The sequence below is a fragment of the Rhinoraja longicauda genome, chromosome 27, assembly GCF_053455715.1.
Source record: "Rhinoraja longicauda isolate Sanriku21f chromosome 27, sRhiLon1.1, whole genome shotgun sequence".
NCBI lineage: Eukaryota > Metazoa > Chordata > Chondrichthyes > Rajiformes > Arhynchobatidae > Rhinoraja > Rhinoraja longicauda.
In genome coordinates, this window is record NC_135979.1 from 25,126,204 (window position 1) to 25,140,221 (window position 14,018).

The 14,018-nt window shown below is 46.7% G+C and overlaps 1 protein-coding gene across 1 annotated transcript in view; it reads left to right on the top strand.

Annotated features, from left to right (window-relative positions):
• The window catches only part of LOC144606898 (mitogen-activated protein kinase kinase kinase 5-like), a 135,809-nt gene that overhangs the window by 12,767 nt on the left and 109,024 nt on the right, over window positions 1–14,018 (top strand). Inside the window, exons 2-4 of the mRNA XM_078423371.1 lie at window positions 5,421–5,560; window positions 6,900–7,087; window positions 9,466–9,634. Coding sequence (XP_078279497.1) covers window positions 5,421–5,560; window positions 6,900–7,087; window positions 9,466–9,634 — 497 coding nt within the window. The remainder of the gene's footprint in view (window positions 1–5,420; window positions 5,561–6,899; window positions 7,088–9,465; window positions 9,635–14,018) is intronic.

Below are 14,018 nucleotides of genomic sequence, written 5' to 3' on the forward strand. Positions count from 1 at the left end.
CAGAGTCTTTGAATGTTTTAAAGTCAGAGGTGAGTAGATTCACGATAAGCCAGCAGGTACCAGGGTGTGTGGAAGGTGGAGTTGAGGTTACAGCCATCTCACTGGTGATCATCTTCAGTGGCAGAGCAGGCTCGAGTGACCGAGTGGCCCGCTGCACCTCCGATACGTGTGTTTTTATATGTTTTGCTTTAGTTGATTCCTCGAAAATCTAAGGGGGAAATGTACGGTTGATGTCAAGACCCTGATCAGCATTAATGTCCAGAAGTATATTGGGGTCTAGGTCCGTGGTTTCCTGACAATACAAGTAGATAGAAGCTGTGGGTAGACACAAAATGCTGGAGTAACTCAGCGGGTCAGGCAGAGAGAAGGAATGGGTTACGTTTCAGCCGAGATGCTGCCTGACCTGCTGAGTTACTCCAGCATTTTGTGTACACCTTCAGTTTTAACCAGCATCTGCAGTTTTATTTCCTAGATAGAAGCTGTATCTGGTGTTGCATGCAATTCCGCTCTCCTCACTACAAGAAGGATGTGGAGGCTCTGGAAAGGATGCAGGGGAGGTTCACCCAGAACACTTGACTAAAAGTCTCTCTTTCAGTATGTATACTCAGACCTGCTGGACAGCTGGGATATACTGCCAGAGGAGGTGGTGGAATCAGATGCAATTACAATGTTTAAGAGGCATTTAGAGAGATGCCCAAAGAGGCAAAACATACGGTCCTAATCTGGCAACTGGAATTAGTATAGATGGGCTAAAGGATTGCACTGACCGGTGGCCTGACGTGCCATTTCTGTGCAGTGTGACCCATATTCAATGATCTGTTTGATGCACTGACCAGGTGGTCGATAAACTTGCCATGTGCCATGTGTGTCTTTTTATTTAGATATTTTAAAAATATGACTTTCAAAGTGTGCCAGTTACTGCAATGTTGAAGACATCGCTCAAGATAGGTCAGTTGATGGATTATAGAGAGCAGGATTAGTCAATATGAGGCAGAGCATTGAGTTAGACAGAGAGGAACTGAAGGGAATTCACGTTAGTCAGAAAATAGTGTTCGGTAAACTGTTGGGACTGAAGGCAGATGAATCCCCAGGGCCTGATGGTCTGCATCCCAGAGTACTCAAGGAGGTGGCCCTAGAAATCGTGGATGCATTGGTGATCATTTTTGAATGTTCTCTCGACTCTGGATCATTTCCTGTGGACTGGAGGGTAGACAATGTAACCCCACTTTTTAAGAAAGGAGGGAGAGAGAAAACGGGGAATTATAGACCAGTTAGCCTTGCATCGGTAGTGGGGAAGATGTTGGAGTCGAATGCCTCCTTGCCTCAGCCTCCTCGCTGAAGACTCTTGAGCCAGTGGCTCGCACTTTCCCTCACCAAGGCCGCTCCCAACAGGCTGCTCCCCTGAGACCTGAACTGAATTTTATCTATTCAAGTCAACTATCCACACAACTAATTAGGATGTCTCAGCCAATCCACTCACTCGCTGGTCTGGCTGCTGCTCCTCTACGAACGTCCAGGTGATTCCAGTAGCTCAGCGGGTCAGGCAGCATCTCCAGAGAACATGGACAGGTGACTTTCACAGAGTGCTGCAGTAACTCAACGGGTCAGGCAGCATCTCTGGAGAACATGGACAGGTGACGTTTCACAGAGTGCTGGAGTAACTCAGCGGGTCAGGCAGCATCTCTGGAGAACATGGATAGGTGATGTTTCAGAGTGCTGGAGTAACTCAGCAGGTCAGGCAGCATCTCTGGAGAACATGGACAGGTATTCATTTCCTCCCGCCTAGACTACTGCAACTCCCTATACACTGGGATCAGCCAATCATCCCTGTCCCGCCTGCAATTGGTCCAAAACGCCGCAGCGAGACTCCTGACGGGGACCACATCACCCCGATTCTGGCCTCTCTCCACTGGCTCCCATTACGGTACAGAATCAACTTCAAGCTCCTCCTATTCACATACAAAGCCCGGGCTTGTCCCCCACTATATCAAAAATCTTCTAACCCACCACTCTATCTCCAGGTCCCTCAGGTCGGCCGACTTGGGGTTACTGACTATCCCGCGGTCTAGGCTTAAGCTCAGGGGTGACTGCGCTTTTGCAGTTGCAGCTCCTAGACTGTGGAACAGCATCCCTCTCCCCATCAGAACTGCCCCCTCCATCGACTCCTTTAAGTCCAGGCTCAAAACCTATTCCTACTCCCTGGCGTTTGAGGCCCTCTGAGGGAGCGCTGTGACCAGTTTATGTATGTGCTGTTATGTTTGTGTGCCATTGTATGTTCGTTCTTAGTACCTGAACTGATGTACAGCACTTTGGTCAACGTGGGTTGTTTTTAAATGTGCTATACAAATAAAATTGACTTGACTTGACTTGACAGTCTTTGTCCTGCCCCCAGCTCTATTTTCCACTTCTCTCCCCCATACCACAATCAGTCTGAAGAAATATTGTCTGTGCATTCCCTTCACAGATGCTGCCTGATTCGCTGAGTTACTCCAGCACTTTGTGTCTTACTCAAATAGTTGATGTCAGATTTTCTGGATTGGTTTACGTTTACTGCTAAACCATAAGTTCATAGAAACATAGAAACATAGAAAATAGGTGCAGGAGTAGGCCATTCGGCCCTTCGAGCCTGCACCGCCAATCAATATGATCATGGCTGATCATCCAGCTCAGTAACCTGTACCTGCCTTCTCTCCATACCCCCTGATCCCTCTAGCCATAAGGGCCACATCTAACTCCCTCTTAAATATAGCCAATGAACTGGCCTCAACTACCTTCTGTGGCAGAGAATTCCACAGACTCACCACTCTCTGTGTAAAGAAATGTTTTCTCATCTCGGTCCTAAAAGACTTTCCCCTTATCCTTAAGCTGTGACCCCTGGTTCTGGACTTCCCCAACATCGGGAACAATCTTCCCGCATCTAGCCTCTCCAACCCCTTAAGAATTTTATATGTTTCAATAAGATCCCCCCTCAGTCTTCTAAATTCCAGCGAGTATAAGCCTAGTCTATCCAGTCTTTCTTCATATGAAAGTCCTGCCATCCCAGATCCATTCATGTGCTAGGAGCAGAATTAGGCCATTCAGCCCATCAACTCTTTTCCACCATTCAATCATGGCTAATCTATCTTCCCCTCTTAACCCCATTCTCCTGCCTTCCCCCATAAACCCTGACACTCATATTAATCTATCTGTGCCTTAAAAATATCCATTGACGTGGCCTCCACAGTGTTCTGCGGCAATGAATTCCACAGATTCACCACCCTCTCACTAAAGAAATTCCTCATCATCTCCTTCCTAAAGAAACGTCCTTTAATTTTGAGGCTTTGACCTCTAGTCCTAGACTCAACCACTAGTGGAAACATCCTCTCCACATCCACTCTATCCAGGCCTTTCACTATTCGATTAGTTTCAAGAGGTCCCCCCTCATCTTCTAAACTCCATGAGTAGAGGACCAGTGACATCAAACGCTCATGGCAAACCGATGAGCAATCTTCGACTGGAAGCTTTAACCTTTTCTCCAGAGACGCTGCCTGATCTGCTGAATGCTTCAGACTTTTTCTGTTTTATTTCAGATTTCCACCATCTGCTGTTTTTTTAGTTTGATCTGTATGCAATCACAAATCATGCCTTACCACGCAGCCAGCTGGCAATAACTTAATGGATAACTAACTGGGATTTTTGTCTGGGTCTCCTTCAGAGTTGATTAATGACATAATTCATTCCAAAGTTGCATTCCTCCTGGTTGTTATTAAATACTGTGGTTCAAATAATTTTGTATCACTAACTACAGAGTTTAACATGGCAACATTTCAGATGCAAGATTTGAACTTGTGAAGATAGAACGGTACAGCACAAGAACAGGCCCTTGGCCTACAATATCCATGTCGAAAATGATGCCAAGTTACACTAATCACATTGTACGCGCATGATCAGTATCTCTCCATTCCCTGAAGATCCATGTGCTTGTCTAAAAACCTCTTAAATGCTGCTATGATATCTACCCCCACCACCATATTACAGGCACCCACCACCCTCTGTGTAAAACACGACCTGCATATCTCCTTTAAACGTTGGCCTTCTCACTATGTTTGCCAGTTCGACTGCAAGCTATGTCCTCCACTCTTTGACATTTCCACCCTGGGGAAAAAGATTCTGATTGTCTACCCTATCTGTGCCTCTCACAATTTTATATACTTCTATCGGGTTTTCTTCCTTGTAATATGCGTTATTTCCTCAATAAATGTTAGTTAAATGTAGTAATTAACATCCCGTTTGAGAAATGACTCTAACATGTTGTACTATTTTATATGTAAAAACAACATTAAATTGCCTCTGCTACAGCTTCTGATTCCTCAACATAGTAACACCATTCCAAATTCACAAACTCCTTTGGCCTGGTGGCTTTGCATCCAATGACCTTGTTTTTGCGGTGAATCAGATGGGATTGTTTTTTGAAGTGTGTCAGCTCGTCGAACTCTAAACGCACTGGTTTGAATGGCCTTGCCAGCAAATTGGGCTTGGTTTTTAAAGGCTTATCCCTTTGGCTTGCTCGTGCCATCTCACTGTGCCAGGGATGGAGACTAAATGGGCAAACTTCTGGCAGCATTCCACCATGATTTTACACAAGGTGAAGAATGTGGCAGAAATTAACGTTTCATGAATTGTTGGGGTTTATCAATCAATAATACTTCCATTAATTTATTAACAATTCATTTTCATTCATTGAGAATGATCAGCCACGATCACATTGAATGGCGGTGCTGGCTCGAAGGGCCGAATGGCCTCCTCCTGCACCTATTGTCTATTGTCTATTCTCACTTCATGTCACAAGGCAGAGTCCAGGCTTGACCTTAACCAACCATGATCTATTCCGGACCTTACAGATTTTGGTTTTGCACTATTATGGTCTGGTTGCCCAGTATTACTGATGATTAATTTACTGTATTATTGATTATTGTGTATTTATTTGTGTGTTAGACAGTCGGAACCTTTTTTTCCCCCCGTGTCAAAGACTAAGAGGGCACAGCATTCAGGTGAGAGGGGCAAAGTTTAAAGGAGATGTGCCAGGCCAGTTTTCGTTTTACACAGATGCTGGTGGGTGCCTGGAACGCAGTGCCAGGGCTGGTACTGGGGGCAGATACAATAGTGGTGTTTGAGAGGCTTTTAGACAGGCACATGGATGTGCAGGGAAGGGTGGGCTATAGATCACCTGCAGACAGCTTAGTTTAACGGCATCATGTTTGGCACGGACATTGTGGTCTGCAGGGCCTGTTTTTGTGCTGTTCTTATGTTCTACATCCATGGGCATGTTAGGCTGCAGCAAATAAGAATTTGATTATTCCGTTGCTGGTACACATGACAATTAAACATACCCTTGCCTGGTGGTTTCTGGGGCGCTCCATTAACAGTGCTGCTGTTTCCAGATGTTGCAGTGGTGGAGTTGACCGACCCGTACTACCACTCATCACTCTTCTATCACCTTGGTGTCCGGGAGAGCTTCAGCATGACAAACGACGTGATCCTTTGCAACGACAGCAACATCGCCACGCTGCAGTCACTGCAGGTAAGAGAGCCCACGCTACAGTCACTGCAGGTAAGAGCCCAGACTGCAGTCACTGCAGGTGAGAGAGTCCACGCTGCAGTCACTGCAGGTAAGAGAGCCCACGCTACAGTCACTGCAGGTAAGAGCCCAGACTGCAGTCACTGCAGGTGAGAGAGTCCACGCTGCAGCCACTGCAGGTAAGAGAGCCCACGCTGCAGGTAAGAGAGTCTACGCTACAGTCACTGCAGGTGAGAGAGTGCACGCTGCAGCCACTGCAGGTAAGAGAGCCCACGCTGCAGGTAAGAGAGTCTACGCTACAGTCACTGCAGGTGAGAGAGTGCACGCTGCAGTCACTGCAGGTGAGAGAGTCCACGCTGCAGTCACTGCAGGTGAGAGAGTCCAGGCTGCAGGTAAGAGAGTCTACGCTACAGTTTAATCAGCCCCGTAATCCAGCGAGTAAACTACACATCAAATGACCTCCCTTTCTGAGTGAGGATTCTTACATGCTGCTTGTAGAACACAGAACAGTACAGCACAAGAACAGGCACCTTCGGCCTACAATGTCTGTGCCGAACATGATGCCAAGACCATCTCTGACCGACCTGCACATAATCTCTATCCCTCTACTCCCTGCATATCCATATACCTGTCCCAAAGTCTCTTAAATGCCACTATCGTATCTGCCTCCACCACCAACCCTGGCAGTGTGCTCCAGGCACCCACCACCCTCTGTGCAAAAAACGTTGTACCAAACATCTCTTTTAAACATTGTCCCTCTCATTTAAAAGCTATGCCCTCTAGTATTTCATGTTTCCACCTTGGGGGGGAAGGTTCTGACTGTCTACCCTACCTATGCCTCTCAGTTTTATATACTTCTATCAGGTCTCCCCTCAAATTCTAACTTTCTGGAGAAAGCAATCCAGATTTGTCTAACCTTTCCTTACAGATAAACGTACAGGCAGCATCTCTGGAGAACATACTCCTCTTCAAACTGATTGAAGAAAGGTCCGAAACTTCACCTATTCATGTTCTCCAGAGTTGCTGTCCGACCCGCCAAATTACTTCAGCACTTTGTGTCTTTTTGTGTATTAATCAGCATCTGCAGTTCCATGTTTCTACTTAAATCTACCAGAGCTGTGTAGAACTATTAACTATCGTCAGCAGAACAAGAGCTTTGATCTATATCTAAATCATGTCCGACTGATGGCTGTGTTCCACATAACACAGTTGTTTCCGAGCATAGTTCTCTGACGGGGCGGTTTTGAATGTCTTTCACTGGATGTTGCCACGGATGGTGTTATAATTGTTTGAGCCTCTCTCTCTCTTTCTCTCTCCCTCTCTCTCCCTCTCTCTCTTCCAGGACTCCAGTGGTAACTACACCTTCATCCCGTACATTGTGACTCCGACCGGGAAGCTCTTCTGCTGTGAAGCCAGCATGATGAAGTGTCTGACCGAAATGTTCCAGCCACAGTTCAACCTGGAGCATCTGCTGGTGCCCTTGTTAGATCGCCTCACCAAATTACTGGAGGAGACCCAGATTAATTCCTGGTGAGATTCTCGCTCCTGTGGGAAACCCTTTAAGGATATAGTAAATGGATTAAGAAGCAAGACCCCCCAAAGGGTGTCATTTCTGCCTCTAACGTGTCCAATCCCTTAATAATCTTATATGTTTCGATAAGATCCCCTCTCATCCTTCTAAATTCCAGTGTATACAAGCCTAGTCACTCCAGTCTTTCAACATATGACAGTCCCGCCATTCCAGGAATTAACCTTGTGAAACTATGCTGCACGCCCTCAATAGCAAGAATGTCCTTCGCTCAAATTTGGAGACCAAAACTGCACACAGTACTCCAGGTGCAGTCTCACTAGGGCCCTGTACAACTGCAGAAGGATCTCTTTGCTCCTATATTCAACTCCTCTTGTCATAAAGGCCAACATACCATTAGCTTTCTTCACTGCCTGCTGTACCTGCATGCTAACTTTAAGTGACTGATGAGCAAGGACACCCAGATCTCTTTGTATTTCCCCATTTCCTAACTTGACACCATTCAGATAATAATCTGCCTTCCTGTTCTTTCCACCAAAGTGGATAACCGCACATTTATCCACATTAAACTGCATCTGCCATGCATCTGCCCACTCACACAACCTGTCCAAGCCACCCTGCATCCTCATAGCATCCTCCTCACAGTTCACACGTCCACCCAGCTTTGTGTCATCCGCAAATTTGCTAATGGTACGTTTCATCCCTTCATCTAAGACAGGTTAAACTTGGGGAAAACTGGTGTAATTACGTTTCCACTTGCATATAGATAGATTCCAATATCTATTGCATAAAGTCAGTGTTTTGGGGAATCTAATGCCCACCCAGTGATTTTGAATGTATTTTCTGAACGACTGGGCCACTGGAAAAGTCCCAATAATAACAGGAACCCAGAGGCAAACAGGGGGGAAGAATCCAAACTGTTGTTGTCACAAAAGAAAAGGAACTGAGTAAACTATTTGTGATCTCCTTGATGTGAAGGTCTCTATCCCAGGGTGCTAAAAGAAGCATTAAATATCATGGATGCATTGGTTGTGATCTTCACTTGATTCTGGAATGGTTCCAATATTCCAATGGTTCCAAACCGCAAATGTGGCATTCCTGCACAAGAAAAGATGGGAACAGAGAGCAGGAAATCTGGCCAGTTAACCCAATGCTTGCTGTTTAGAAGCATTTAGAAAATGATCTAATTATGCAGATGGTTTTAGGTGAGTGCTTGCCAAGTTTAGAAGGATGTCGCAAGCAGGGTCGATTAAAGGAGAACTAATAAATGTATTTGAAATGATAATGGCATTTAAGAGTCCGCCTGAACCAACCTGATCTCCCAGTGGCTCAGCACTTCAACTCCCCCCTCCCACTCCCAATCTGACCTTTCTGTCCTGGGCCTCCTCCATTGTCAGACTGAGGCCCAGCGCAAATTAGAGGAACAGCACCTCATATTTCGCTAGGACAGTTTACACCCCAGTGGTATGAACATTGACTTCTCTAACTTCAGGTAGTCCCTGCTTTCCCTATCTATCCCCTCCCCCTTCCCAATTCTCCCACTGTCTTCCTGTCTCCGACTACATCCTATCTTTGTCCCGCCCCCTCCCCTAGCATCAGTCTGAAGAAGGGTCTCGACCCGAAACGTCACCCATTCCTTCTCTCCTGAGATGCTGCCTGACCTGCTGAGTTATTAATGGCATTTTGTGTCTACCAAGGCATTTAAGAGGGTGTTCAATAGGCACATGAATATGCAGGGAATGGAGGGATGTGTGAATCGTGTGCAGGCAGAGGGGATTAGTTTAACTTGGCCTCATGTTCGGCATGGACATTGTGGGTCAATGTGTGTTGGACATTGAGTGTCCGTATGCTGTGCTGTTCTATGTTGTATGTTCATTATGTTCCTGTTAGCATCTGCCTGTTAGGCTGCTCAAACTCATCTGGGCCCAGGTAGCAAAAGGGTAGCAGGAAGATTTGGAGGGTCACATCTGTGAAAATTTGTCCAAATTGGTCAATACTTGTTGGCCAACAGAGGGCATGTAAAAACACATACAATAGAGGTTGCCATTCCATCTGCCTTCCCAGCTGTGAAGTTTCCTTGCGGCAGTATTCGGGCAACACTGACTTGCCCAAGCATCAACCCAACTGAGCTTCCCCTCGCACTGCAAAACCTCGGGGGTAGTGGAAAGCGCTCAAAGTAAAGTGAGATGTGCTTGGGACATTTAAAGCCGAACCACTGGCCAGATGTTGTCAAACCGGAGAAACCTTTGAAGGATTAGCACAGCTCCATTAATGGAAGGACGAGGATGCGAGGAAGCATCGGAGCGGCAGCGTTGGAATAGGGTGTGCTGGCCGAGGATTATTGAGGAAAGACCATTCCTTTTCTCTTTCCCTTCTGCAGTGAGTATTTCCGGGAAACCATTCGGAATGACATTCGCAAAGCGAGGGAGATGTACACCGGGCAGGAGCTGCGGGAAGCCCTAGCACGGATCCAGCAGAGCCTCGACAGCGTGGAGCTTCTGAGTGCGGACATTGTGGTCAACCTCCTGCTGTCCTACCGAGATGTGCAGGTGTGTGGACCGCTGGGGAATGTGTGTGGACCGCTGGGGAATGTGGGTGGACCGCTGGGGAATGTGTGTGGATCGCTGGGGAATGTGGGTGGACCGCTGGGGAATGTGTGTGGACCGCTGGGGAATGTGTGTGGACCGCTGGGGAATGTGTGTGGACCGCTGGGGAATGTGTGTGGACCGCTGGGGAATGTGTGTGGACCGCTGGGGAATACCGGGACAAACTGCAAACACCAGAGTCTCCGGCCTCGCACACTCCACAGTATTCAATAGACAATAGACAATAGGTGCAGGAGGAGGCCATTCGGTCCTTCGAGCCAGCACCGCCATTCAATGTGATCATGGCTGATCATTCTCAATCAGTACCCCGTTCCTGCCTTCTCCCCATACCCCTTGACTCCGCTATCCTTAAGAGCTCTATCTAGCTCTCTCTTGAATGCATTCAGAGAATTGGCCTCCACTACCTTCTGAGGCAGAGAATTCCACAGATTCACAACTCTCTGACTGAAAAGGTTTTTCCTCATCTCCGTTCTAAATGACCTACCCCTTATTCTTAAACTGACCTACCCCTTGTTCTGGAGTCCCGCAACATCGGGAACATGTTTCCTGCCTCTAACGTGTCCAACCCCTTAATAATTTTATACGTTTCGATAAGATCCCCTCTCATCCTTCTAAATTCCAGCGTATACAAGCCTATTCAACATCATTACAGCAGTTAGACACAAAAAGCTGGAGCAACTCAGGAGATAGACAGCATCTCTGGAGAAAATGAGTGGGTGACGTTTCGGGTCGAGGTCCTTCTTCAGACTCGACCCGAAACGTCACCTATTCATTTACTCCAGAGACGCAGTCTGACCCGCTGAGTTACTCCAGCCTATTGTGTTTATCGGTTTAAACCAGCATCTGCAGTTCCTTCCTACACACTTCATTACAGCAGTAACATTCCTGCTACTAACACGATTTGGCTCCCACTGAGCTTCTGCAAATTGGGACACAAAATGCTGGAGTAACCCCGTGGGTCAGGCAGCTTCTCTGGAGAATGGATAGGTGACATTTTGGGTCGGGACCCTTCCTCAGACTGATTGTAAGGGGGATTCGGGGGAAAGAAAGCTGGAATAGAGGAGGGGCAGAACAAAGCGTGGCAGGTAGTAGGTGAAGTCAGACGAGGGCCGAATGGCCTACTCCTGCACCTATTGTCTATTGGCAATGGAAACCTGGAACTCGTGTGGGAAGGAACCGCAGGTGCTGGTTTGCACCAAAGATAGACACAAAATGCTGGAGTAACTCAGGGGGTCAGGCAGCATCTCTGGAGAAAAGGAATACATGATGTTTTGGGTTGAGACCCTTCTTCACAAGCTCACATGTTATAGGAGTAGAATTAGGCCATTCGGCCCATCCGGGTCCACTCCGCCATTCAACCATGGCTGATCTTTGCCTCCGAATCCCATTTTCCTGCCTTCTCCCCATAACCCTTGACACCCGTTCTAATCAAGAATGTGTCTACCTCTACCGTAAAAATATCCACTGACTTGGCCTCCACAGCCCTCTGTGGCAATGCGTTCCACAGATTAACTACCCTCTGACTAAAGAAGTTCCTCCTCACCTCCTTTCTAAGGGAGCGCCCTTTAATTCTGAGGCTGTGACCTCTGGTCCGAGACTCTCCCACCAGTGGAAACATCCTTTCCACATCCACTCCATCTGTGCCTTTCATTATCCTGTAAGTTTTCAATGAGGAGTTGAGACCCTGAAGTCTGAAGATGGGTCTCGACCCTAAACGTCACCAATTCCTTTTCTCCAGAAATGCTGCCTGAAACCTGGAACTCACTCCCCCGGTACCTAGAACACAGAACTTTACAGCATAGGAATAGGCCCTTTGGCCCACAATGTCCATGCTGAACATGATGTCAAGATAAACCAATTTCCTCTGCCTGCACTCTGTCTCTGAGGCCGGCACGGTGGTGGAGTGGTAGAGCAGCTGTCTTACAGCGCTAGAGATCCGGGTTCGAGACTGACCAGGGAGGTCCACAGTCTATATGGAATTTGTACGTTCTCTCTATGACTGTGTTTTCTCCTGGTGCTCCAGTTTCTTCCCACAAAGACGTGCAGGTGTGTAGGTTAACTGGCTTCTGTAAATTGTCCCTGGTGTGTCGGATAGAACTAATGTATGGGTGATTGTTGGTCGGCTCGGTGGGCCTGTTTCCATGGTGTATCTCTAAACGTGATCGATCTCCTTCCACTTTTTGCATATCCATGTGCCTATCTAAAAACCTCTTGTATGCCTCTGTTGTATCTGCCCCCACCCCACTCCTGTCAGCACGTTCCAGGTGCCCACCAGTCTCTGTGTAAAATACTTGCCCCAAACATCTCAATTTAAACTTTGCTTCCTTTGCTTAAAGCTACGCCCTCTAGTCTTTTTGATATTTCCATCCCGAGAAAAAAAGTTCTGACTGTCTACCCTATCTATGCCTCCCATAATTTTATATACGTTCTGTCAATCTCTCCTCAAACTCTGGCATTCCAGAGAAAACTATCCAAGTCTGTCCAACCTCTCTTTATATCTAATACCCTCTAGTCCAGGCACAATTCTGGTGAACCTCTTCTGCATCCCCTCCAAAGCCTCCACATCATTCCTGTGTTGGGATGAACTATACATATTACTCCACATGCAGCCGAACCAGTTTTATAGAGCTGCTGTGTGACTCCCTGACCCATCTATACTCAATTTTATTTAGTAGTTTAAGAAGATAACTGCAGATGCTGGTACAAATCGAAGGTTTTTATTCACAAAATGCTGGAGTAACTCAGCAGGTCAGGCAGCATCTCGGGAGAGAAGGAATGGGTGACGTTTCGGGTCGAGACCCTTCTTCAGACTGATCAGTCTGAAGAAGGGTCTCGACCCGAAACGTCACCCATTCCTTCTCTCCCGAGATGCTGCCTGACCTGCTGAGTTACTCCAGCATTTTGTGAATAAAAACCCTTTAGTTAGTAGTTGCCCAGTTGAAAACCTCTTGGCTGAAATTGGTATCTGCGGAAACAAAGTTGGCAAATGGTCTTGCGATGCAGATAGGTCCTGGTCTAATTGAAGGCTGGACCTTTTCCTGTGCCTAATGTGTCTGTTTTCTCCATTAATTCCTGATTGTAATCTTTGTTGGCATCATGGTCATTGCACTTGGAATGAGTCCATTTCAATGCTGCACAGTGCAAGCCCGCAGTATCACCTCATTGAAACCGATTGTTTAGTTCCTCCCCCACATTCCCATAAACTTCCATGGGTGAGTAATCCTGTCCAAAAAAGCCTAGATATCCAATCCCTGTAGGACATCATCACCGTGAACAGAATGTGCAGGGAGTTAGACAAGACAGTGTTAACGTTCTTAAAAGCTGATAAGAATACTGAATGCAAACATGGAAGTGAATTTATGGCTGGAACTCGGGGGATGCAGAGGTTAAATGAATATACTCAAAATCTGGAGGCTGTGAGTATCAGCCATTACATGCTGAGAATTGAAACCATATTAAGATGGTTTATCAGTGATTCATGATTCAGAAGTAATGAAGCTAGTTGCAGTAGGTTTTACCACAAAGCTGTTGACGTCAAAAAAGCCTCAGGTGATGTACCGGGGAATAGAACCGGTCACTACTGGCCCCTCTGTGTCCACCGCACCACACTGTCACGACAGACCTGCAACAACACGTCAAAGGCAAAAACCTCTGGACAACTTCACAGGCAAATTGCAGTAACAAATGGTCTTGCCAGCAAAGACTACATCCTGAGCACGAATATAAAAATATTCAATCTTGATATTTAATTGATTACATGTTATGTTTTACTTTGTTTATTCTTAGCTTTAGAAATGGTATCTACAATTGGTCATGATCATGAAACGCAGTTTATAGTTTGCAGCCCCTACTCTGTAACTCCTTTCACAAAAACCTAATGTGACCTGATTAAAAAGACAAATTATCTGGTGGCACAAAGGTGCAGATTTTAGAGCAGCTGCCTCACAGCGCCAGTGACCCGGGTTCGATCCTGACCTCAACTGCTGTCTGTGTGGAGTTTGCACATCTTCCCTGTGACCGTGTGGGTTTACTCTGAGTGTTCCAGTTCCCTCCCACCGCCCAGATTGGTGCGGGTTTGTTGCTTAATTGGCCTCTAAACTGCCCCCCACTGTGTAGGGAGTGGATGTGAAGGTGGGATAGCATAGGATTTGTGTGACTGGGTGATTAATGGTTGGCATGGACTCAGTGGGCTGAAGGGCCTGTTTCCCTGCAGTGTCTTTCAATCGTTTGTTTGAGGTATTTTTGATGAATGGCTCTGTTTTCGCAACGGTTGCATCTTACGAGGTGATTTTGAAGGGCTGATCAATGTTTGCAGTACTTGCCCTGT